Below are 24,376 nucleotides of genomic sequence, written 5' to 3'. Positions count from 1 at the left end.
AAGCGCAATGAGCTACTTTCATAATTATTGTGCCATCATTAGGTGTTTTGTCGTGTGCCTTTTTTAGGCATGGTTGGCATGAGCCACATGGCAAGATCGGCATGGTTGGGAGCCATAATGCAAGATTGGCACATTTATGAGCCATGGTGATAGATCAATGGCTGCCAAGAACCGTGGAACAAGCATGCGTGGTTGTGAAATCAGAGATGGGGCTAGCTTGGGCCAGGTTGTGCGCAGCAGGAGGAATTATTTGGAGTGTTGAGAATAAAGTCTGCCCTCGGTTCTTGGTAGTCGAGCTGGTGTGTCATTCTGGTACTCGTCTACCCCTGACGTGCCATTAGGCTGAGCTGTTGTGTTTGTCAGAACATAAGAAGTCTTTATATATGGCAATCTATATGAGGTAGTCATGTTTACTTGATCTTGTCATTGAAAGATGACTTGCTTATGTTGGTCATGTCTCATCGAAGCGCTTTGTCAATCGCTTCATTGTGCGGGAAATCGTGCAATCGCTCGGTCATGAGTATTTCTACTTCTTCCTGAATTTGCCTTTGTTGGAGTGGCAGAGCCCTCAGCTGCCCCTGGTCATGACCTGCTGATCTAGGCTGTTTTTCCATGTGTTCGGCTCGTCTATGTCATGGCTGCGGTCGGTGTGGTATGTTTCTAGCAGGAGAGCGAGTAACTCGCAGGTTGTTGGTTGAACTTGAGCCGGATTAAATGATTGCTTATCTCCGTCCGCTGTGCTGCCTACTCTGATGTGAGGTGCAGGATGCTCCTTGCGGGCCTTGCCGCGAATGAACATTTCGCCTAGAAGGTTGCTCATGCTGATTATCGGAGTGTGGCCCCAACCGCGAGTGTATGTTTGTCCGTGGGACTAACTGTGAATGCACACTCCTCCACGCGTTAAGACATGAGTATACGCTATCTTGGGGGTCCAGTCGGGAGTGTACTCCGTTAGAACGCTCAGTTCATGACTGGTCAAGTGGCTGCTTGCCGGGACGCTGGTGGAAAGGTTCATCTGTCCTTGTCCTTCTTCGAGACACTTCGTCTGGGGCACGTTAGACCCCGTTGTGTTGCAAGAGTTGATTCACCAAGGTTGTCTGTTGTGCAAGGGCACTCGTTAACTCTATGACTTGTCGAGACAAGTGTTGTTCGTCATTTGGATTAGAAGAGCTTGGAAAGAATATGTCTCCTTGAGCAGTGGAAGTGTGGTAAGCTCCGGGCGCGAGATTTAAATTAGGAAATGTCAAATCCACGAAGAAACCAGGTGAAAATACCCCCGGCTCGATGATTGGTCCGAATGGTTGAGATAGTCTTGGGCCGATCTGGGTTGCTTGGAATGCCACGGGATCTAGTTGGGCCACGAGATTAGGCTGCTCGGCAGGAGCAGGATGGGCCACGGGAGTGGGCTGTTCGGCGTATGATGCACTCATGTGCGAGGCTTGGGCTCGACTTGGCAACACGTTGGGCATGGAGTGACATGGCTTGGGCCGTGGCCTTAGTGTCGTGAGTCACCTTGGATGGCACGGCTTGGGCCGAGGTGGTGACACGATGGACCTGACCGTGGGTGGCTACCATGGTAGCCACCACGGGAACCACCGTGGTGGAAACTCGTGGTGGTGGTGCCGCTCCACCTATTGTCACATTTAGCCTCATGGATCATCGTGGTCCCATCTCTTGAATGTTAAAATTTTCATTTGTTGAATTTTCTAAATTTCTAGCCATTGTACTTCTCTTTTACGTTTTATCAAAGAATTTTTGCAAATAAAAAATTCTAATAATAAGAACGTACGAAAAATCTACAAATGGACAAGAAAATAGAAAACCTTGGATGCGAGAGTCTTCTACGAGTGTGGGACTTAGCTTTCAATGAAAGCACCAATTTGTGGATGCAAATTTCCGCCTTCTTCTTGGACAAAATTGCACCTACAAAACAATTAACACCTTAGGTCAAAGCCAATAGCCTCACACGCCCACGATGAATTGCGGGGGGGGGGGGGGCTTTGGCCAAAGAACATTTGATGCCAAAGTTAGAATTTAGAGAGAAAAATATTTGGAGAGTTTTTTGGAGTTTTGCAAGAGTGTGGAACTTCTTTTTTAGAAAAAATAGGGTCATATATATAGAGAATGGAGGTGGCCGGCCCTTAGAGGTTTTTTGTGTGAAAATGGGTGATTCAATTGGTGATTAATGGATTAATTAGCCAATTAATCTCCATTTATATGGAATAATTTGTAGGTTATGAAGTAATTACCTAAGATGAGGATGGATGAGATAATTTGGAATTGGTTACCTTTTTTGGACACTCTTGGCTTGATTAAAGAATGATTATTCACTGCTCGCGCGTAGGACAATCGGTGTGTCTCAGGGATAACTTTATCCTTTTTACAAAAAATCCACGTGTCGCCTTGTGATTATTTTTTGCTCCACCCTAGCCGTTAGCTTTGGTCTTTTGCCTGAGGGTCATGTTGAAATCTATGTTTTTGTATTATGGGTTTTGAAGAGATCAACATGTGTTTGAAATCTGTTGGGATTGAAGGATTTTTTTATTTGTTGGTTGATTTGCGTATGGACTGTGTATTAATTTTTTTTTACGAGTTTTATGTGCAGAGTGCTATGTGTAAACAGCAATGCAAGGATAGGATCCCATTGCTTGCACTCAAACAGTGGTTTATTTCTCGAATCACATTCATTAGTTAGATTATTAATGTGCCTAGATTGTGGTTTTCAATATGACTTTCTAATTTTCCCTTTACAACATTCTCTTTTTGGTTTTTGAAGTGTGTAAGCTTGATTATAGAAAGAAAGAAAAAAATTAATGAAACACAAGAGATGCATCAATTAGAAACATGGCTGCAAGTGTCTTTCCTTAAATTACTGTATTACTTTTGTAGTGTATGCATGCATAACAGAAATCCAAATCATAATACAAGATTTTAGAACTGTGCAAAATCTGTGTACCAAAATACTCAAAAATTAGAATTGTGAAACCAAGTCATTGTCACTTAAAAAGTGTACATAATGTTAATGTTATACCGATGCAAGTTATTTTTCACTTATTCTCTAAACCTTTTACATCCCTTCTAAACTTGAAAGCAGGAAGCCAAGTCTCCTGACTGCTCCAAGGAATAGGAGGGTCATCCATAAGCAACCTGGCATGAGGACTTTACTCACATGGTTGGGCTTCTAAACCTCATTATATTTAGTATATTCTTCTTATATACAATGCGTCTATTTGCGGATTTAAACATGGCCTTTTTGAATTTTAAGGGCATGAAAATTGAAACTCGGGTGCTACCCCCAATTTCAAGGCAAATGAGACTGCTTGACACTGGTAACCAAATCGTTTTCTTTGTTGTTTTCCTGAATGGATTATCGATTTCTCACTTTTTCTGAGTGTTTTTACTATCGGTATTTTGCATTTCTGGCCTTCAAGACATAATTGCCCAGTGCATATATTTGTTTTCATAAAGTGCAATGGATAATATGTTTATCTGATTATTTGTGTGCATAAAGTATTTTTTTTTTTTTAGAAATATATATGGTTATTGCTTTTCTAGTTTGCAAAGGGGTTTACAATGCAATGTCAAAAAGAATTTTTGGGTATTTAATTTACTGCCAACATATTGGAAGTTGGGTTTATTTTTCTATCAGTTTTATAGTTATTACATCTTATTAGGTATGTTGCTTCTTAGAAGTAATTTGATCACATTATGACTATGTCAGAATTGATCTTGATTGGGAACATTTTGACATCGGTTGAGAGAGGTAGCATTTGTAAATTAGTTAACACCTAATACTTAAATTAATTGGTTCATTTTCATCTTCTCTCTTTTTCGTCTTCATGAACCAATTATTTGTGTGTTATATATTTTTTCTTTAGTGGAATATTAAATTACAACAAGGTTTATAACACAAAAGTCTTTTGGGGACAAATGGTATATTGACTGAAAATATCATTAAGAAGATGAAAAAGTACTTTATTTAAAATTTATAGTTATATGTCACTCAGTACTATTGTTTGGTGGTATTCCTCTTCAATTGGAAGTGAGAGGTCTTAGGTTCGAATCCCATGGATGGCGAATTCAATACCAAATTAGGTTGTCTATTGTGTAGCCGAACTCCCCATTTCCTTAGTGTAAAAATATAAATGTACTAAAAAAAAAAAACTTATAGCTATATGTGTGACAGTTGAAGTTTTTGGTATGAATTTACTTAATTTTTTTAATTTGGTGTTGTTTAATAAGTAAAGATTCATGGCTACTTGGTTGAAGATAATTTATTAAAATCCATTGTTTTGTTAGTAAATATTTATCCTTTACCTGTAAATAATATTGCGCGTATAGTTTTTGTAATGATGTTGAGAATTTTAAATATGTTCTTTTTGTGTCGAAACAGTAAACAGTGCGTTGTACGCAGAAGCAAAACAGCGGACAAGATTTACTCCATATGAGAAGAAGAGGTTAACTTAATTGTGATTACTTTTTTTTCGTTTAGTTTTATTCAAAATTGGTCAGATTCAATATAATTCAATCAATTTTTTTTTTTTTTGCAGTATGGATAACATAAATCTGTCATTTATTTCTTCTCTTTTCCTTAGTTGGAGCTACCCACCTAAAAAATTGAAGAGATGATGAATGTTGGTATTCGAAATGAATGTTGGTATGTTTCTTCTTAGAAGCGCTGCAATAATTGTGAAAGAAAAGCAGACGAATTAAGGGCATATTATGTGGAGGGTGAACTGCTTGCCTGAGGTAATTATATATTTTATGTGTGGATGTGACTTATGTGAATATTAACTGAAATGTCAAATGTGTGTGACATGTAATGTGTATATGAATGTGAACTAATTTAATATATGTGAATTGAAATTGAGATTGGCAAATTGCGTAATGAACTGAAATGTACATAGGTGATGTGTATTTAAATTGAAACGCACAACAAAAATTATGCTTAGCATGCTTTTGCAATTGATATATAGATCTTTGTACAAAATTTTCTCATATTGATGGTTCATTGATCTCAAAGTAATTACCACATATTAACTATGTGTTGTGGAGAACTAAACATTGAATCATAAATAGTCAATATATAAGTATTATGTAATCAATAAACAATCAATATATACGAGGACACTATCTTATTATGCTTCTTGAAGAATTTAGTGTCTAATTTGAAAAATTGAGGAAGAATTTTTATTCTTTTGAACAAACCCCATCTACTAAAATGTCAGATTTCTTCAATTGATTGAAGGAAACATATGGTAAATACCCTAAACTTTAGGGCAAATACATTTTTGAATCACTTTGCTTTTCAGGGATGCAATGAAAGATGATGTGAGGACTTGCGATGATGTAGTTGCTAGCTATTTTGCTACATGTATAGGGATGAGCAACCATGGATGTGAGATCACATACTTTCGAACTCCGATCAATTTTTGAAAAGTTAATTGGTCAACCAATCTATTGTATTTTGGATAATAAGCAGCTCATAATGTAATGTAGATGGAAAAATATGATTGATATTTGTACCTAGCTACTTTACATTATTTTGGTTGTAGCATACCAAGAACCATGACCCTTTTGTTCAAATGATATGTGTGTCTAAATGCATTTAAGATATTCAAGACATTTATATTTCGAGATCTCCAAATACATTTTGAATCATTTTTAGATTCTAACATGAATGTAAATAAATTTTAATATATTTCAAATGTTTAACATAGTTTTATAACCTGCAGTATTGCACGGATTTAAATACTAGTACGCATCTGAAATCATCAATAAGTGGTAAAAAATTGAAGAGATGATGAATGTTGGTATTCAAAATGAATAGAGTTCATCAAAACCCACCTAACAAATATATATGTCGGATGGTCAGGTTGCTTTCACTTACCCATCAATCCACCTCCAACATTGCTATATATAAATAGCAATGTACTACATGTGATGCTATATGGACCAATCAATTCACATTCAGCATTGCTATGTATACGTGTGTATATAACTATGGGAACGGATCCATGATGTATTTCAATGATTCGAACCGTTTATCTTTTAGATCTTCTCTCAAACATCATATCTAAAAAAAATCACTCAAATTTGAAACCATACGGCCGTTGGATTAAGGGTTTATGGTTTCTTTGTAGAACCATCTTCATCTATTTTTTTCACTACAAATGAATGTCTTAATGGTTTTGGATTTGTCTAATTTTTTGCAATGATGATCTAAAATATAGATAGTTCGGATCATTAAAGTACATTACGGAGTACGTCCCACAAAAATTTGTGTAATGAAATGGTGCTATAGATTCGCCCTCATACATCCATATATGTCTTAGACAATTTTATGATACTAGGACCACATGGCCAGTTGTTAATTCCTTCCTTTCTTTGGTTTGAAAAAGTGTCACATGAATTACCAGACCAAAGGCCACATAAATCAGAAATTAAGGTTGCGTTTGTTTGAGAGAATTGTTTCTAACAAGATCATTTTTAACGACTGTCCAAGTTAAATGTAGAAGATGAAACAGTCATGAAGAAAAATTATTCGCCCTAATTCACAAATTAGCAACAATTGGTGATGCAGCACACGTAGAACTCCATCATACACCTACATATTTTGAAGGGGTTGATCTCAAGTCTTAACATAAATCGGATGATTTGAAGCATAATGCCGAATCTGCTTTGTTACTAAGAAAAAAGTTAAAATTTTATCATAAAATCAATTCACAATATAATAACTTGTAAATAGCGGACTTTCTTATAAACACATAAAATGTCGATTCTCTCCGCGTTGAAACTCTCAACAAATTCTTGATGTAGCCCAACCCAAAATCTAACTTACCCCACCGAGATCGTCTACTCAACCCACGACCACAAGGCCAGCATGACCCAACGGCAAGAACGACAATCCCTTCTTAGTCGTAAAGTGAACGCCCCTCACAAAACTGAAAATTCCGTCAATATCCCTGACATTCGTCGTCGGTTAGGTAAAACGACTTTGAGGAGTTGAGTCACTTCCTCACTCCTCCTCCTCTCTCTCTCTCTCTCTCTCTCTCTCTCTCTCTCTCTCTCACCGCCAAAGTCGACGATCTATTTCAAACCCTAATATTTTCATCTTTCTCGCTCAATTCAAAACCCTAAATGCCCTTCCTCAATCTTTCAACTTTCCCTTTACAGAAAATTTCCCGGGAAAGTCCGGAAATTTTCCCGGAAATCCGAGGCTTGCCCATTTTCATGTGGTTCGGGCATTGGCTTCCCGTTTAATTCATTCGTTTCTTTCTTCACAACCCATGCCTCGAATTCTCCAGTTCAATCAAAAGTTCGAGCTTTTCTTCAAACCCTAGTCTTTGAACTTCAATCAGCCATGAATTTGGGTCCAATCTACATAAGCTCCGACGACGAACTGGGGCGGAACGACCTGGATGAGGAGGACAACTTTGATTGGGTATCGGAGCTTTTGGAATCCGTCGACAAGGTAACCGATGACGATGATTCCGATGACGTTGTGGTGATTAGTGAGGTCAACTCCAAGCCTAGGCAAAAGTCTTCGAAACGGACGGTGGCGGATGATGACGATGATTGTGTGGTCTTGGACGGCGACCCGGATAAGCCGGTTTCGGTGGTGGAGGATTCGGGTAGCGGCTCCGACGAGTTGCTTGTGGTTGGGGAAACGGGGCAGGTATAAATTCGACCTGATTTAGGTTTAAGTACGATTTGCATTGTTTGGTTGGTTTAGTTTACCTCAATTGGAAGTTAGAGAAAGATAACTAAATGCTTTGGAAGTTTTTTATTGCTGATTTGAATAGAGGATTTAAAGAAATTTAATTTCAACTGAAGGGTTGCGGTTATCGCATCTTAATAATTTTTCGACTGGTGCTTAACTCTCTTTGGTTGTCATGAAAACGTTGCAAACTGATTAGTTGTGGCATTAAGTTTTGGGTTAGGCTAATGATATTGTTGTCATATGAAAGAGGAACAATCCAAGACTTTTTTTTTCTACTTTTCGCGACTAACTTTCTAGTAAGGGAGAATTAATTGTGGATGCATCGGAATTGATTTACACATATTTCAAATTTTGCCCCGTTGGCTGCGAGCATGAACTTTGGTCTTTCTGGATGATATTGTTTTTCAGATATAGTTATCTTGATATTCTGTTTTATGGTGGAAGTGAAAACCTGTTTCTTGCTTTTTGGTGACCTTGATATTAAAGTTCAATGGGTTTGAAGAAGTTCCCTTTGAATTTTTGGTGTTGTTTGCTTGCTTGGCCACTTCATCTTTCTCATGCTGTTGTTATTTTCTTATGTTAAACTTGTTTCTCGTACTTGGGAGCAGCCTCTCCATAAATGGGGGTAAGGCTAGCCGACATTCACCTCTCCCAGACCCTGCGTAAAGCGGGAGCCTTGTGCACTGGGTACGACCTTAAAAAAAACTTGTTTCTCGTAATACAGGACCGTAGCACCATACATTGTCTAACACCTTAATTTTCATATTAGTTGGAAAATGGACGCACCTTTTGCTTTTCCAGCCTTAATTGACCTTATTTCTTTGGTTGCAGGTAGCATGTAGAGACTACCCTCATCCACGACATCTTTGTGCCAAATTCCCTTTCAAAACTACCCGGCACGAGAACCACTGTGATCGTGTGAGTTGACTCTTACAAGCTGTTGCTTATAGAATTTCCATCAAATACTATTTTATTGCCTGAGTTTGACAATATACCACTATGATGTCTTTTTTTTTTCCTTCTAAAATGCAGTGTCATTGTTATGTCTGTGAGTCGCTGGCACCATGTGTACATTGGAGCACCGGAGGCTCCAACTTTAATCATTGTCATGCCACGGATAAAGAAGAGACATGGAGAATACAGAGAAAAAAATTCAAGACACCGAAAATTGCACCATTACCAGCTTTAAACAATCTGTCACCGACTAAACACAGTCCAGTTCCACCACACAATATTATTCAGTTGGCACCTAACTCTATATCACAGAATCAGCTCTCAAGGCCAGCTACAATTCACCATTGTACCTCAGCTGGTCGTACCATGCCTAGTATCAGAAGCCACCAATCAGAATATCTTTTCCCTAAGAACCAACTCCAACCTTGTTCAGTTTCTAAGCAGTTGCTTGGTGCACGCACTAATGTTGTTGGGAGGAACAGAGGTCAAAGTATTGGTCATTTAGGCCCCATCTCTTCTCATTCGACATTCAAAAGAGTAGGAGCTCTTGGGGTCTCCTTGCCAATGAACCGAACCACATTTGTTTCGTCAAATAACAGTAGTTGTACCACTCCATCAGTATACGGCAGAAGTTCCACTCCCATGGCAACATCAAATGACAGAAACCCCTTGAGGTTGCAGGGTGTTCATTCTAGTGTGCATCAAAGCGCCTCCCAGCTCATGACCACTTCTGTTGGAAATACAGTGCCCTCCCAACCCCAAACTTATAGTCAGGCCATTCCCCAATCAATTTATAGCCAAACATTTCAACAGCAAGGGAATCAAAGTCAAAATGATAGCCAAATTTTTTGTGAGCACGGGATTCCAAGTCCGGATTCCAGTAAAGGTGTATTTCAGTATGGGAATCAGAGTCAGAATTATAGCCAGAAATTTAGTCCGCAAGGTAATTTAGGTGTGAGTGTCACAGATTTGGATTTTACGAATTCTGATTGGGTAAACAATTCCAGTCCAAACATTCAGCAGCCTCCTGTTCAGCAGCCTCCAATTCAGCAACAGCCTCCGCTTCAGCAACCTCAGTTTCAGCAGCCATCTCCTATCCAGCAACAGCCTCCAATTGAAATATCTGAAATTCAAAGCACCGAGCCTGTATATGGGCTAGGTGCTGTCAATGAGCGGTCTAACAAAGTCGCTAATTTCAGTGGTTTGGATGAATTTGAAAGCTGGCTTATGGAAACCCAGTGTGGTCCGGCAGAATCAAATGATCCGATGGCATCTCATCTGAACATCATGTCTCCCGAGCCCAGTCTCATAGACTCGCTCATGTTTGATTTTGAACCCCCCTGGAATGGTCTTGCGCAGGTTTAGTCGACTGTAACTGTTAATCCTTCCCTAAAAGCGGCAAGCTTATGTGCGTAGGTGAAGTGATTCTTACTTGTCTAGTTTTTCAAACGAAAATATCTGTTTTGACACGCGTGTGATTCGGCAAAATAACGTGCTTGTGAGGAGCTTTGGTAGTGTATAGGTGTTTCATGTTTCAACTAGTGTACAAGGTATTCCTAGCTTGGAGATGCGCTGTAGAGGCAGGTTGTTTCCTATGTCTTCTACTCGTTAATTATTATTGATGGGTTTCCAAAGAAATTTGAGAATTACGAGTTTCTTTCTTCTAATAAAAAGTTGTTGCCAGGGTTTGTCATTGTTTTCCGGCATTCAAAATGTTGGAAGCACTTTATGGAGAAGCGCTTGCTCGTGCTTCTTCAGGAGTACGTTGAAGTGTATTTTCTAGAAACATTTGAATATCAATTGTATTTTCAAATAAAGCACTTTTAGTAAAAACGTTTACGAGCGAAGTACATAAAACAACTTTAAACGGGCCATTAGGCCATGCGTAAAGTTGTTCCAACCTCATGGCCAGACCAAGATGGTTCCGAAGAACAAAGCCTACAGAACCACCAGAGACCTTCAAAAGGAGTATTGGTCGATCGGGACAATGCAACCGTCTACCGGCATACAAGTTCCGATCGATTCATCCTACATCGAAGAATTTGTAACGCAATGTGAAGTTCCGATCGATCTACAGGGAGATCTTGCAATATTCTTCCGACATCGAAGAACTTGTAACGCAATGTGCAGAGAAAGACAAGACACATGAAGCGTAGCCCGTTGAAGGAAAGTTTTATCCAAGAATTGAAGGCCTGTTTGGAAAAAAAAAAGCTTAAAACTCAGCCCAGCAAGCCCATCACCAACCATAATTTGCTGCTTCCTGTTGCAGATGAGTCTAGAGACTCTGCTGACGGTAGACTGAAGAACACTGCTTCTCTCTCCTCTCTCTTTCTCTCTAGTTGCAGATAGCAGAAGAACAACAAAACATAGCAAAGAGGCGAATTTGAAGTAAGAAATGGCGCTGCTGATGGAAAAGGGGTCCCAACCCCAAACCGAAAGCGAAAAGGCCGACCTTGACGCCATCGCCGCCCTCAAAGAAAGCGCTGCCATTGAACTCAAGGTTCTCTCTCTCTCTCTCTCTCTCTCTCTCTCTCTCTATATATATATATATATATATATATATATATATGACCATATGGATTTTTTTCTTCATATTCTGGGTTTGGCAGGAAAAGGGAAACGAGTGTGTGAAAAAGGGTAAAAAGCATTTCGCTGAAGCCATAGATTGCTACACGAGGGCAATCAATCAGCAAGCTTTGAGCGATTCCGACACCTCAATTCTCTTTTCGAATCGAGCCCATGTCAATCTTTTGCTCGGTAACTACAGGCGCGCTCTTACTGATGCCGAGGAAGCAATCAAGCTCTGCCCCACTAATCTCAAGGTGCTCCGTTTTCATTGTTGTTGTTGTTCTGAGCTGGGTTTGTTTGAATTTCTAGTCTTTTTTGTGTAGTTCGAAGCTGGGTTTTGTTTGAAATTTTAGTCTGTTTTGTGGTTTAAGAAATGTGGGTTTTGATTGTTAGGCTTTGTACCGTGCTGCGAAAGCGTCTTTTTCGTTGAATTTGTTGTCTGAATCGACATCACATTGCGAAAACGGGCTTAAACATGACCCGGCTAACGAGGAGCTGAGGAAGCTGTTGAGGCAGATTGAGTCGAAGAAAATGGAACATGAGCAGCGTGAGGCTCAAGTCTCCAAGGCTATCGCAGAGGCTAAGGTGTGATTATAATACTTAAGGAGTAATGGGGATGTTGCGATCATGCTTGAACTGTTTGTGATTATTATTGATCTCGTCCTTGTTTGTTTGTTGGAACAATGCAGGACCTTGTTTCCGCGATTGAAGGTCGAGGCATGAAGCTTGGGAAGGCAATGTATCGAGAACTTACCGGATTACGAAAGCCTGTACTAGACAAGAATAACATGCTTCATTGGCCAGTTCTTCTGCTGTATGCAGAGGTTATGTCCAGTGACTTCATTGAGGATTTCTGTGAGACCGACATGTTGTCAGCTCATCTCGACATGATATCCTTCTTTTAAAGTGTTCTATTATATTTTAAAGCTGAATTGTCTGTGAGTTTTCTATGTAGCATGCCATGCTTTTGGATAGATGTACATTTTGTTGTTTCCTGAACCTTCAAACATGTTTTCAGATAGCTGCCCGCCTTTGTCATGGGATCAGGAACACAATTACACTCGTGATGCTATTGAGTTATACTACGAAGTAAGTCATTTTAGTTTATAGTCGCTTTGTTGACATATAGTGCTCGCAAAAGTATACTCTCTTTTTTCACTCAAAGTAAAACGAAGTTGCTTTTTGAAGAGTCTTCTCAATATTTTGTGATATTAAACTTCTCAAGAAGTTTATCTATATTTTGGGTTGCTTATATTGTGTTGGACTACTGAGACTCTGAGAATAATTGGCAGAGTCACTATATCTCAGGAGTCTGACCTTATCAGCTACATGAAGTGATATTAATTATTAAATTTGGCGAAATGGATGTTGTGGCATTGATTGTTGTACTGTTGGGTTAGCATAAACACATTATCTGATTCGAGGATGCTTCTATCCATTTATTTGAGGTAATATTTCATGGACTTTGAGATGCACGTCGCTTATAGGATTGTGATTAGATGTTAGGTTTGGCTAGTTCTCGATAGTTGGGGCATGAGATCACAGTTGGCTTGTAGAAATGGTTTGTTTTACCCTGAGGTTAATTGAAGTAAAGTGTAACTAGTAGAGCCTGCTGGGGATTCCTTTGGATGTTGGTGCATCAAAGAGCAGGAAATGAGGCTTATGAGTGAACTTGTATAAACCTAGTCATCTCCATTTTTTGTTCTTTCGCTGTAGACCTGTTGATTGGATGTCCAAGTAATACTTTTTTATGGGTACATCACCAAGTAATAGGTTTATGTATCTTTGAAGATCCGTTATTTATGATTTCTCCATCCTTGATTTTGACAGGCTGGTTCAGGAGTTTCTCTGTCGAAGACAGAGATCCTTCATTGTCTCCTAGAGGGCACTCCAGCTTCTAATGTGGAAAGCATCAATGGCGAGCAAAAGGATGCCAATGAGAATTCTAATGGTGGCAGCTCAGCAGGTATGGTGCCTTTACCATACTTTTTTAGCCCAGTTATCAGTAGTTCATTGATTATGCACTCTGAGTTTTCAGCTATTAGGCTGGATATGATTTTCCGGTGCACTAGAGTGGCTCATGCCTGTGTTTCTGCGTGTTTGTGGTTTAGGCTATGAAAAGTTATATTGTTGGTGGCCTCTGGTCGTGGACAAATTTTAGCTTCTTCTCTTTAATGATTAATTTACTTTTATCCTCTCTATCCCTGTCTTCGGGTGTTTATCATATGCGTATTTATGCTTTCACTTGGCTGCGATGGATATGGTTATCTTGGGTTTGTGGACTGATAACCGTACGTTTTCATGCTCATATGATCTCAAAGACTCAACACAGGATTGGTCCTTTCAGCTTTAAACATTCAATTTGCTGCAGTCACCTGTCTACTCACCAAATACAAATAAACATTATCGACCCCCCTTTCCCCAGTCTTTACATTTTTCGACAAGGTTATCTGAATTTCCTTTATCTGATGCTCCCCAGGAAAAGGTTCCTCTAAATGGGTCAAAGTAAACGAAAAGAGAACACTTCACGACGTTCTGAAAGAACCTAACTTCATCGTTCCAGGGATACCAGGTGCGCCTTTAGCGCAGTCACCTTCAGTTCAGACGCAATATAAGTTTCGTTCCTTTGGTTTTCTTACCAGTCGTTGTATACTCGTGCAGTGTTTTATGTTGTTTCTAAACGCTCCAGCTTCCATAAAGAGTTCAAAGCCGGGAACTGGGCTCCTCCATCTTGAGTAGGCCACGACGTTGCGTCTCATCCGCCTCGAGCCGCCGGTTGGTTGTCTCTTGAAGATGGGTGATGTTTGTTACGAGTCAAAGTTAGTCATTTTTTGGTATTACAAAGAGTCGTGCAACTGACATAGCGTTCCAAATGTTTTGTTATTGGTTAAGGTAGTGCTTGTACCAAAAACATGAAAATTCTAAGGGTTGTTTTATTGACACGTTGCATTTTGTTGATTACACCCCGTGTACTATAAACATCGTATGTGTATTTTTTAAATTAAAATTTATCTTAATACACTCTGCACGCATTCTCACACTACCCTCACGTCTCAAACCCTCCACACTTCACATCAAATTCGCATATTCGTCTTCACAAACTTGTTGCACAGAAGTACAGGACCACGAATCAGTTACGAACCGAAAGTTTCCTCCGGTTTTCTTTTCAATTTTCATGTCAGTAGCCTATATAATTCCACAGCCATTATTTCCGTCCATCTAATTACCCGAATAATATTATGGACTTGGGGTCTTTTTATATGAGAAAGTAGTAAGACTCCCTAATCTTTTTCTCGAAAATGAAGTGATTTTCACACCTTTTTTTAGCCTCACACAACACTCTTTATTTATAATCATTGGATTGAATAAATCAAATAGAATCAACGACCATAATTAAATATGGGCGTGTGTAAGGCCGAAAAGGGTGTGTACCATTTCACTCCTGAAACTTAGGACAACGAAAGGCTTTTCTTTGACGGAAAAGCAATAACTGAAAAAAAGGAAGAAAAAAGCTTCCTTCATAAACTGGCATTTAGGCTTCTCAACCGATAAACGTAAGGCTACGCGACGGATAACAAGATTCAATTATGACAAAACACCAATCAGAATCTTATAATTCTGCAGCAAAACATTCCGACAATTGCATACGATAGCTAAGCACAAGAACAAGACTTTTTAATATGACAAGTAGCAAACCCGCCAGAAGTTTTATTTATAATCAAAGCAGGCAATGTCAAGGTTATTTTTTCAAATCTTACCACTAAAAGGGATAAGGATAAGGAGAAAGTTCCATCACATGAGACACTTGGAATGAGCCTAAATGGCATTCTTCGTGAATCCGAAGCAAGGGCAGACCGGAGGCATCCCATTTCATGCATCGGTAGAAAGCACACACCGGAGGCATCCCCCTTCGTGCATCAGATCAAATGCTTTGTTGATCTCACCAAGAGTCAAAGTGTGGGTGATGTATTCATCAACTTTGATTTCCTGCAAAAGGCCATGACATAATGTTATACGTTATATAATTTGTTACAAAGGAATTCATATTGTTGAATATTTGTTAAAAATCATTTACCTTCTTCAAGTACTTCTCTACAAGCCATGGCACCTGCGAGCGACTCTTGAAACCACCAAAGGCTGTTCCCTTCCAGACACGACCAGTTACCAACTGAAAAGGACGAGTAGAGATCTCCTGCCCTGATGCCGCAACACCAACAATAACAGATGTCCCCCAGCCCTGCAAAGAGTTTCAGCAACCTCCAGATGCGTTTTATGCACAATTATTCGAGCCAGCGGTCATAAAAGCACTCACCTTGTGGCAGCACTCCAAGGCAGCCCTCATCACGGAGACATTTCCAATGCACTCAAAACTGTAGTCAACACCACCATCAGTGAGATCAACAAGGACTTGTTGGATTGGCTTCTCGTGATCCTTTGGATTCACAAATTCAGTAACTCCAAAGTTCTTTGCTGCAAATAAGAAATTGCAATAGAATGTCAACTTTAAACTGTTAATAAAAACCTTGCTGAATGAATCCAAGATACTGCTAATGAGAAAAGATATTAAAAACACAAGCTTGATAGGCATTGTTCTGTCTTATATGACAAGTTAAATAACATAAGAAAAAGAATCAAAGGTGCAGGAATAAAAGTACAATACTACCAAAAGGATAATTTCAGGTGCTTCAAGATTATGCGAGGAGCGCGAATGTGACCTACTGACTACCATTATGCACAGGAACTAGTTTCCTAATATTCTTCCTTCCTTATTCCCCTAAGGGGTAGAAGTCAACTTTTCCTCTCGCTCACTAGGTGATACCAGCTTTGTCCCCAAGCTTGTAGAACCAGACCTCTTCCATACTTTCGAAAACAGTAAATTACAAGACACTATATAGTATAGTAAGGTTTTAATATGGAGAACTTAATATGTACCTGTATCAAACTTTTTGCTGTCAATATCAATGCCAATGATTCGCGATGCACCAGCTGTTTTGGCACCTTCTGCAACCTGTCAAGTTATGACAATTACTTCATTACAGTTTAGAACTCAGCACAAGATTATTAACTTAAGGTTCGATTACAAACGTACAGCAAGACCAACAGTCCCAAGGCCAAAAATAGCAACAGTTGATCTCGCTTCCACCTTTGCCGTGTTCCAAACAGCTCCAAGACCTAGTATGTGTCACACACAGGGACATACATGATTAATCAAGATAGAAGCATAAGATAAGTCGTACATCATATGCAACAACCATAGAGAAGAAGACAATCATTACAATCTTCTTTCTTTTTCCCCATAAAAAGGACGAAGCCAATTACTAAGACTGCGGTGATGAAAATTCCATGCTCTAATCTATCAATATAACCAGTTATAGAATTTAATATTACAAATTATTATGATTAAGGTGTATGCTTTAACAAAAGTTGAAACACATTCACCAGGCCTAGCTTAAAAAAGTACTATTATCCTTACCAGTAGGAACACCACAACCAAGAAGGCATACTTTCTCCAATGGAGCTTTTGGATCTATCTTTGCAACACTAACATCATGAACAACTGTGTACTGGCTAAATGTTGATGTTCCCATAAAATGATAGATAGGTTTTCCGTTTACAGAGAAACGGCTCTTGCGATCACTCATCATGACTCCAACTCCAGTGGCAGCACGTACTTTTCCACAGAGATTTGTCTTCCCTGATTTGCAAAACTTGCATTCTCCGCATTCTGCCTGGTAACAAGGGATGACATGGTCTCCTGGCTGAACTTCAGTAACACCTTCACCAACGCTATCAACAATCCTGCACCAAGATGAAGTGGACCTCCTTTCAGCACCAAAGACACAATAAACCATTGATCCACGACACTACGTGCATAAGTAACATACCCTGCAGCCTCGTGACCAAGAATACAAGGGAAGAGACCTTCAGGATCCTGCAAGGAAAATTAAGTGAACATATGTACATTGCCCTCTAAATAAAATTGATCCTCAACCAGACTACTTTTCATCTTCAAATAAGAATCAAATGCCCCCGTCATATTTCTTTAAAATGAACAAACAGAACTATGAACTAGAGTGCTGCAATTTGAAATTTTTTGACTTGACGACACTACTATTAAGAATTCAAGCTCCTTCCGAACCATCCCAAGAAACCTACTAAGTTTTCATAACTATTTATGAAATCAGTTCAGTTCTATTATACCCTATTTATCGGTCAGATTTGATTTCCAGACATTATTCAGAACGCCTCTATTACGCAATATCTCTATACAACATTAGGTAATGGAAATTTTCATATTTTGATGAGACGTCTGAAGGCCTGTGGATCCAAGCTTCAAAACCAAAACAGCAACAAAAATTCAATAAATAACCACCCCATTTGCACTACATTCACAACAGTCGCCGCCGGCTAAGCCACCGAGTACTAGACAAACGTAAACAATGCATTATCATCTCAACCAAACAAAGATCACAACTTATTCTAACAATCCAAGCAAGTACAAATTTTATGGAACCGACTCGGAGGAGAAATGGAAAAGCTTTTACCTTGCCGCCCCAGGTATAAGCGTCGGTGTGGCAGAGAGCGGTGTACAGAATCTTGACCCGGACCTCTCCAGCCTGCGGCGGAGCCACCTGCACGTCTTCGATCACCAACGGCTTGTTGGGTTCCCAGGCCACCGCCGCTTCGCATTCCCAATTTCAATTTCACCCACACAACATATTCTCAATCACAACCAACCATATCATTGTATGTATTTATATATACACACACACACACATATATTATATAGAGAGAGAGAGTACCTTTGCAGGTGATGATTTGACCTTGGGTAGCCATGGATTTGACTGAAACCACAAAGCGAAACGGGGAGAGAGAGAGAGAGAGAGAGAGTGTGTGGGGATCGGAATATGTGAACAATTGATTGTTGTGAGAGTGGACAGAACGTGCTCTTGTGAACTACACTGACCCGGGTCTGTACTGTTTTTTTGGGGCCTCTACAACCTTTTGGATTGCATGAAAAACTAGGGTACTGCTTGTGTGGACTTGATGAAACCTCGAGGTCTTTGGGCTCTTTGATACTGGCTTGGGTCCAAGAGAGTTTCCTTTCAATTGACCCAACCCATGATTAAGAGAGAGAGAGAAAGAGAAACAAGGAGGGTTCTACTTTTAGGGGTCGTTCGGTGGTTGAGACTGGACAAGATTGGAAAAGAGTCTGAGCGTTTTGAACAAGACTTGAAAGACACAATTTATTAGACTGTTATCTAGTTTATAAAGTACGGTTAAGCTCATCAAATTATGGTGAGGACAATAGTTTAATTTTGTTAGAATAGTTCAGTCTAAGTTGAGCCACCAAATGAGCCCTAAGCGTGTTGTATTAGTGCATTGTAAAATTCCTCTTACCCTAACACAAGATGATACTGTCATGTTCTAGACCGGAGATTTGAGGAAAATTAACTCTATATTTGGTGCGCAAATTAAAAAAAAAAAGAAAAAAAGAAAAAAAATATGTCTCTTAATTTACTTCATAATTTTCACAACACAGTCACGCTCTAATTTACATAATAAAAGTTTTAATAGGTAACTATGAAAGTCAACTACTTTTTTAGGTCTTTAGTTCAATACCTGTCAAATACTCATAAGGGGTGAGCTTCTAGCTTAGTAGGACAAAAATCACAATGCTTGAATGTAATGAATCATCTCTTTTAAGAAAGTAATTTTTTTTTTTTAGAAAGAAATGTACATTGTTGGAACTAAATTCACACACTGTCGTACTAGGTGGAGATACACAAATCCGAGTAATTTGTAAAAGAATAAACAATTGTGAGTTAGCCAACAAATGGGGGAGGGGGTGCCGATCAAATGCTCGAGGATGATACCTTTTAGGATAGGCCAATCTAGATTAAACCAGGAGAATCTCATGACTACAAGAAAAAGGCCCTTTAACGACACCTTATTTGCGACAGAGCACACAACCATCGCAAATTCTCAATAATATAGCGCGCATGGTGTTTGGGATGAAACTTTTGCGACTCTAGTTTAAGTAACGTCGCAAATGATGTATTTGATACGACGCCCTTCCAAACAATTTCATTTAGCGCCTGATTTTCATTTAACGCGCCCCATCTTTAAGACCATCTCCAACCCTGGGCTAAAAGCCAAATTACCCCCCAAATTACCCCCCCAAACACTCTCCAACCCATGCTAAAATTTTAGGCTAAATGCCAAATGCTATTTCTGGGCCAAATAGCCCCCAGCTTTCCCCCCGGGCTAAATGCGAAATGTTTATCGGAATTTAAATTTTTTTAGATTAAAATGTTCATAAAATTAATTTACAATAATCTACATATTTATTTTTTTTAAAACAATTGATTTAAGAAAAAAATTTAGGCTAATTTCATTCTTTAATAATTCCGGGCTAAAATTTTAGGGTAGAAGGGTTGGAGCAGAAAAGATGTTTCTGGGCTAAAAGCTAAATTTTCCGGGCTAAAAAATTTGGCTTTTAGCCCAAGGGTTGGAGATGGTCTAAAAGAAAGATATTTCGCCGTTTTTAATCTTTCGGTAAAGTTAATGGCTGCTTCTCAGATCTACAATCAAGTTGCCCCAAATCAAATCCCCTCTCTCTCTCCGATTCACAGTCAAGCGCCGATTTCCAGCGAAGCTATGCTCTGATCACTTGCCGTATGCTCTCTCTCTCTCTCTCTGTTTGTTTCCTGAGAAAAGTTTTGATGAATGAAAAATACGATTCCGTTTCTTGCGTTTTCTCACTAACCAAACATAAATATCGCTCAGTGTTCATAATTACGGAATGGTCTTTGACTTCTCTTTGTAAATGAAGTTTTGATTTCTCTTTTTGGTGCCAGTGCGTCTAATTATGATTTACAGTGTGAAGGAGTTTTTGGAAGATGGGGTTTATATGTACCCACTGATGTGAAGGTGAAGCAGATGAAGAGGCCAAAGCCGGACTGCATGACGGTGCATAAGGAGTTTAGCATGCAAGGATAGGGATTCGGTGGTGATTGCTTATGAGGTTAAGGATAAACCCTCGGTGTTGAAGGCGGAGGATTAGGACTGGGTTGTGGTGGTTTTCGTCTTGTTGAGATTTTCAATAAGAGTAAGTGGAAACTTTCAGTTCTAAGGTTTTAATTGCATTAAGAAATTGTTATCTTGGTCATTGAGATTGTAGCTTTCTGAATTTGTTTTATGTGACTTTTGAAAGCGCATTCTAGCTGTTATGGATTTTGTTGTTTGTGTATGTTGTCTTGTGATGCACTTATGGGGGTTTTCATGCGATTCAAAGATGATAGTGTGGAGTCAGAGCAAAGATTGTGAACCCGTGGAATGTGAAGATCATCTCGGTTGGTTGGTAAAATTTATTTGATTTAATGTGTTACCAATAAAAAACTAAGTTATGCTTGTAGGAAAAATCAAATTAATTGTCTTAATTTCTTGCTGCAATGGAAAAAAAAAATGGTTCCCTTTCATTTATGCTTGTAGGAAAATCAGAATGATTGCTTTCAAGGTCAATGGTTTGTTAGACCCCTGGAACCATTATGCACACAAGTAGTTAATAGTTACCCCTTCCTTTGTGCTTTAATTATCTTGATTTGTATCGCTACAATGAAATATGATTGCTATTATTTACCTGTAAGAATTTCACTGCATCGAATACGTATATTTACCAAAATAAAAAGTACATGGGAGGGGGGATTGCTCATGAATTTCTAAGATTGGTCCTGATTGTATAATGGCTTGCTCAAATTGGTTGCCTATGTTGTGAAGCCTACATACCAAATAATTTTCACACACCTTATCATTATTTAAGATTTGCATAGAAAAAGGAGGACACACTTGTTGTTGCAAAGGGAAACTCTTTTTTGTTAATAGCTTGTGTTATATGAAAGTGTTCTCTCATGATTTTGCGCTTATCCTGTGTTTCTGACTGCAGATTCCTTGTCCGCAGTGATATGCCTCTCAGAGTGCTTCCCAAGTTTATTGGGGTTCAACTTGTTAACTTTCATATTCAATTGTATTTCAAGAACACTACACCTCTCATTGATAAGCAGAGCTGCAGTTTTTTCTTTTTGTTTCCCAAATTATTTGCCTACCTTGTGTTTGTAAGAACTTCAATTCTAGCACTGTTGCAGAGGCTTTGATGTCTGAATTTGATGCGGAGAATAAGGGTGACAATGGAGATCTTCACACAGCCTACACTGGCAAAGGGAAAGGAGACGACTCTGAATCATTAATGTGTTACCAGTAAGAGTTCTATTGAATTAGATACTTTTAATTCCCAGTCAATTGGCGGACATACCTCTGTTTTAATTTGAGCCTCTATGAAGAGTACTAAGAGTAGAGCTGCTGCAAGGAGTGACATAATTACTCGCAGGATCAAGGGGAGGAAGTTAGTTGTCGAACTAACAAACCAATCTGGAGTGACAATTCCTGTAGGATTATAGATGGTATAACCGTATAAATGTTTAGGATAATGTATATATGTTTAAATACTAGAAGTGAAATACATTCTTCATTCTCATCAAAGAAACCAAATAAATATTTTTGGATTTGTGAATTATGAATAGTATCAGTGAGGTTGGATTGTTATTTTAGTTTGGAACCTATAGTAAATTTCAAATGAAATAATTTTGGTGAAGCTATTAAAAATAATGTTGTTGTGGCGTCTCATTTGATGCACACTTTTTTTTTTTTTTTTTTTTTTTTTTTTTAACCTGAGACCACTTATTTGCGACGCGTAATCTACTGTCACAAACCCGTAGTAAATAGTATTTGCGATGCACTAAAAGCGTCGCATATAATCGACCAAACATTTACGACACCACTTTGTTGCGACGCGTTACTAACCGTCGCAAGGCCGTCGTTAAAGGGCTATTGCGACGCATTTGGCTACTTTTGCGACGCATTTTAAGCGTCCCATAAGACCCCTTTTTTTGTAGTACAGAGGATATCTAAAAAGTAAATATTGCATTTTCTTAGGAGTGAGATTACTTGTGCGCACGTCAATCCTTAGATAAGGACTCTACGATTCTAGGAAACATGTTGATTGCTTACTGAATTAGGTTTCAGTATCTTGCAAAACAAGCATGGTGATGACTTCGCCCACTAATTCTTGAACAAGATGATGGTGGCATTGCTGCTCCATTTATTCAGCTCTGCAAAAGAGGTTGTTGAGTCCATGACCATACTTCTAAGGTATTCGGATTCGATCCACCATGCTCTGGCCGCAGAAAATAATAGTCCTACATACACTGTATGTGTTTGATGAGTTTTATTAGCATTGAGTTGTAACTAATAAGATATTAAAGTAAATGGTTGTATGAGAAGATCACGCCTTATTGTACACACCAATAAGTAGCTAGCAAGTAATCATGATAAGAAATATATTTTATGTTATTTTGTTAAAAGATAATGATAAGTTAATTGGGTGGACAAAGTTGTACATAAGATTCTCCTTCTAAAACCGTCCAATAAATTTCACATGTAAACTTACTTGCACACAAAAGAAAAGAGTTGCTTGCATGGGTTGATCCTCTACCCTATTTAAACATATGGAAAATGAAATTTAATTTGGTGACTATGACATGATGCATGTGATAAGTCAATGGTAAATAGTAATGAGGGAGGGAGGAAATAAAGGGTACGCCAATATCTTGCTCCTTTTTTTATAGTAGAAACTGTAAACAAGAAATTTTCTTGAAACAAGCAAGACAAGAACACGTGCACAAAATAATATTTGTATTTGATGATTTTGGGTTACAATCTCTCTCAAATTTGATCATTTGATTCGATCTCCGTAAGGTGTTGATTTGTGGATGTGCGATTGATCCAAAGGGCCGTTGGGCTTGATCTTAGGATGAACGTTCTTTAAGGGCCGTGGGCTTGATCTTTGAAGGTGGATTTGAACGGATCTTCAAGGAGCCGTTGGGGCTTGATCTTGAGGATGAGTGTTTCTTTAAGGGCCGTTGAGGCTTGATCTTGAATAATGGTGATGAACGGATCTTCAAAGGCTTTTGGGCTTGATCTTGAAGAACAGTGATAAACGGATCTTCAAGGGCTTTTGGGCTTGATCTTGAAGAACGGTTGGATGTATGGATTTGTCGACGTTGTTGATCCAAAGGGCCGTTGGGGCTTGATCTTAGGATGAACGGATGATGAACGATGAACACTTTCTTCAAGGGTCGTTGGGGCTTGATCTTGAATTGGTGTAAGTTCTTCAAGGGCATTTGGGGCTTGATCTTGAATTGGTGGAAGTTCTTCAAAGGGGTCGTCGGGGCTTGATCTTGAAGGTGGATGATTGTTGATCCAAGGGCCGTCCGGGCTTGATCTTGGAAGAACGATGAACGAAGAACGAAGAAGGCTTTCTTGATTCTTCGGGAACCCGGATGCTTGAGAGCTTCGGAGTTTCAGAGCTTCAGAGCTTCAAGGTGTAATATCTATTGGTTAAATGAAATGAATGAAATTGGCTTCTATTTATAGAATTTTCCAAGGCCTAATTTTGAATATAATATTCCAGATGAAATAAGTCGTTTCTGCCAGGTGTTGACACGTGTCTTGTTTGATGACTTTTTTGACTCATTTCAATTTTTCGTCGAGTCACACGCTACGTGTAAAATTTATGTAATACATAAGCGTTGAAACTTTGATTTATCGGTCAACATTTATTTACCAAAATTTCGATGTCTACAAATGCCCCCACTTCAAGGCGCATCGTATACATGTGCTTGTCGCATGTAGGAGATGCGTTTTGAAGTCCCTTAATGTAGATGTCGATCCAAAGGCCGTCGAGGCTTAATCTTGAATTGGGTTGGAGATTTCTTCAAGGGTCGTTGATGCTTGATCTTGAATTGGGCTTGAGATTTCTTCAATGGCCGTTGAGGCTTGATCTTGAATTGGGTTGAAAATTTCTTCAAGGGCCGTCGAGGCTTGATCTTGAATTGGGCTTGAGATTTCTTCAAGGGCCGTTGAGGCTTGATTTTGAAGGTTGAAATTGGACCACAAGAAGCTTCATGTGGTAGATGATCTTTGGCTTTGGTAGTGGGTGAATTGGCATGTATTGTTTTTTGCACTTTGTTGACTTTCCACAGCTTTGATCTTGAACTGGGTTGGAGGATTTTC

The 24,376-nt window shown here is 39.0% G+C and overlaps 3 protein-coding genes and 1 long non-coding RNA gene across 4 annotated transcripts; 3 read left to right on the top strand and 1 right to left on the bottom strand.

The window, feature by feature from the left end:
• The first annotated feature begins 6,946 nt into the window (after window positions 1-6,946).
• LOC103445460 (RPM1 interacting protein 13-like) lies at window positions 6,947-10,365 on the top strand. Its single transcript, XM_008384476.4, has 3 exons — window positions 6,947-7,678; window positions 8,555-8,641; window positions 8,756-10,365. The coding sequence occupies exons 1-3, from the start codon at window positions 7,364-7,366 to the stop codon at window positions 10,040-10,042; spliced, it is 1,689 nt and encodes a 562-aa protein (XP_008382698.3). The 5' UTR covers window positions 6,947-7,363; the 3' UTR covers window positions 10,043-10,365.
• Window positions 10,366-10,520: 155 nt separating this feature from the next.
• On the top strand, window positions 10,521-14,206 carry LOC103445459 (uncharacterized). The gene is made up of 8 exons (XM_008384475.4): window positions 10,521-11,177; window positions 11,287-11,499; window positions 11,639-11,830; window positions 11,935-12,135; window positions 12,254-12,334; window positions 13,076-13,211; window positions 13,725-13,817; window positions 13,907-14,206. Exons 1-8 carry the CDS (start codon window positions 11,073-11,075, stop codon window positions 13,978-13,980), a joined length of 1,095 nt encoding a protein of 364 aa, XP_008382697.3. The 5' UTR covers window positions 10,521-11,072; the 3' UTR covers window positions 13,981-14,206.
• A 624-nt stretch (window positions 14,207-14,830) lies between these two features.
• LOC103445458 (alcohol dehydrogenase class-3) lies at window positions 14,831-18,464 on the bottom strand. Its single transcript, XM_008384474.4, has 9 exons — window positions 18,049-18,464; window positions 17,791-17,927; window positions 17,131-17,177; window positions 16,719-17,044; window positions 16,335-16,417; window positions 16,178-16,253; window positions 15,558-15,715; window positions 15,321-15,482; window positions 14,831-15,232 (listed from the first exon to the last, which is right to left on the bottom strand). Exons 1-9 carry the CDS (start codon window positions 18,080-18,082, stop codon window positions 15,116-15,118), a joined length of 1,140 nt encoding a protein of 379 aa, XP_008382696.3. The 5' UTR covers window positions 18,083-18,464; the 3' UTR covers window positions 14,831-15,115.
• Window positions 18,465-19,782: 1,318 nt separating this feature from the next.
• Window positions 19,783-21,815, top strand: LOC139188837 (uncharacterized). The gene is made up of 3 exons (XR_011572182.1): window positions 19,783-19,924; window positions 20,107-20,357; window positions 21,192-21,815. It is a non-coding gene; the product is annotated as an uncharacterized lncRNA (long non-coding RNA).
• The last annotated feature ends 2,561 nt before the right edge of the window (window positions 21,816-24,376 follow it).

The sequence above is a fragment of the Malus domestica genome, chromosome 10 (genome assembly GCF_042453785.1).
Source record: "Malus domestica chromosome 10, GDT2T_hap1".
NCBI classification, from domain to species: domain Eukaryota; kingdom Viridiplantae; phylum Streptophyta; class Magnoliopsida; order Rosales; family Rosaceae; genus Malus; species Malus domestica.
The sequence above is the reverse complement of the archived record's forward strand: the minus strand, read 5'-3'. Positions and strand labels throughout refer to the sequence as shown.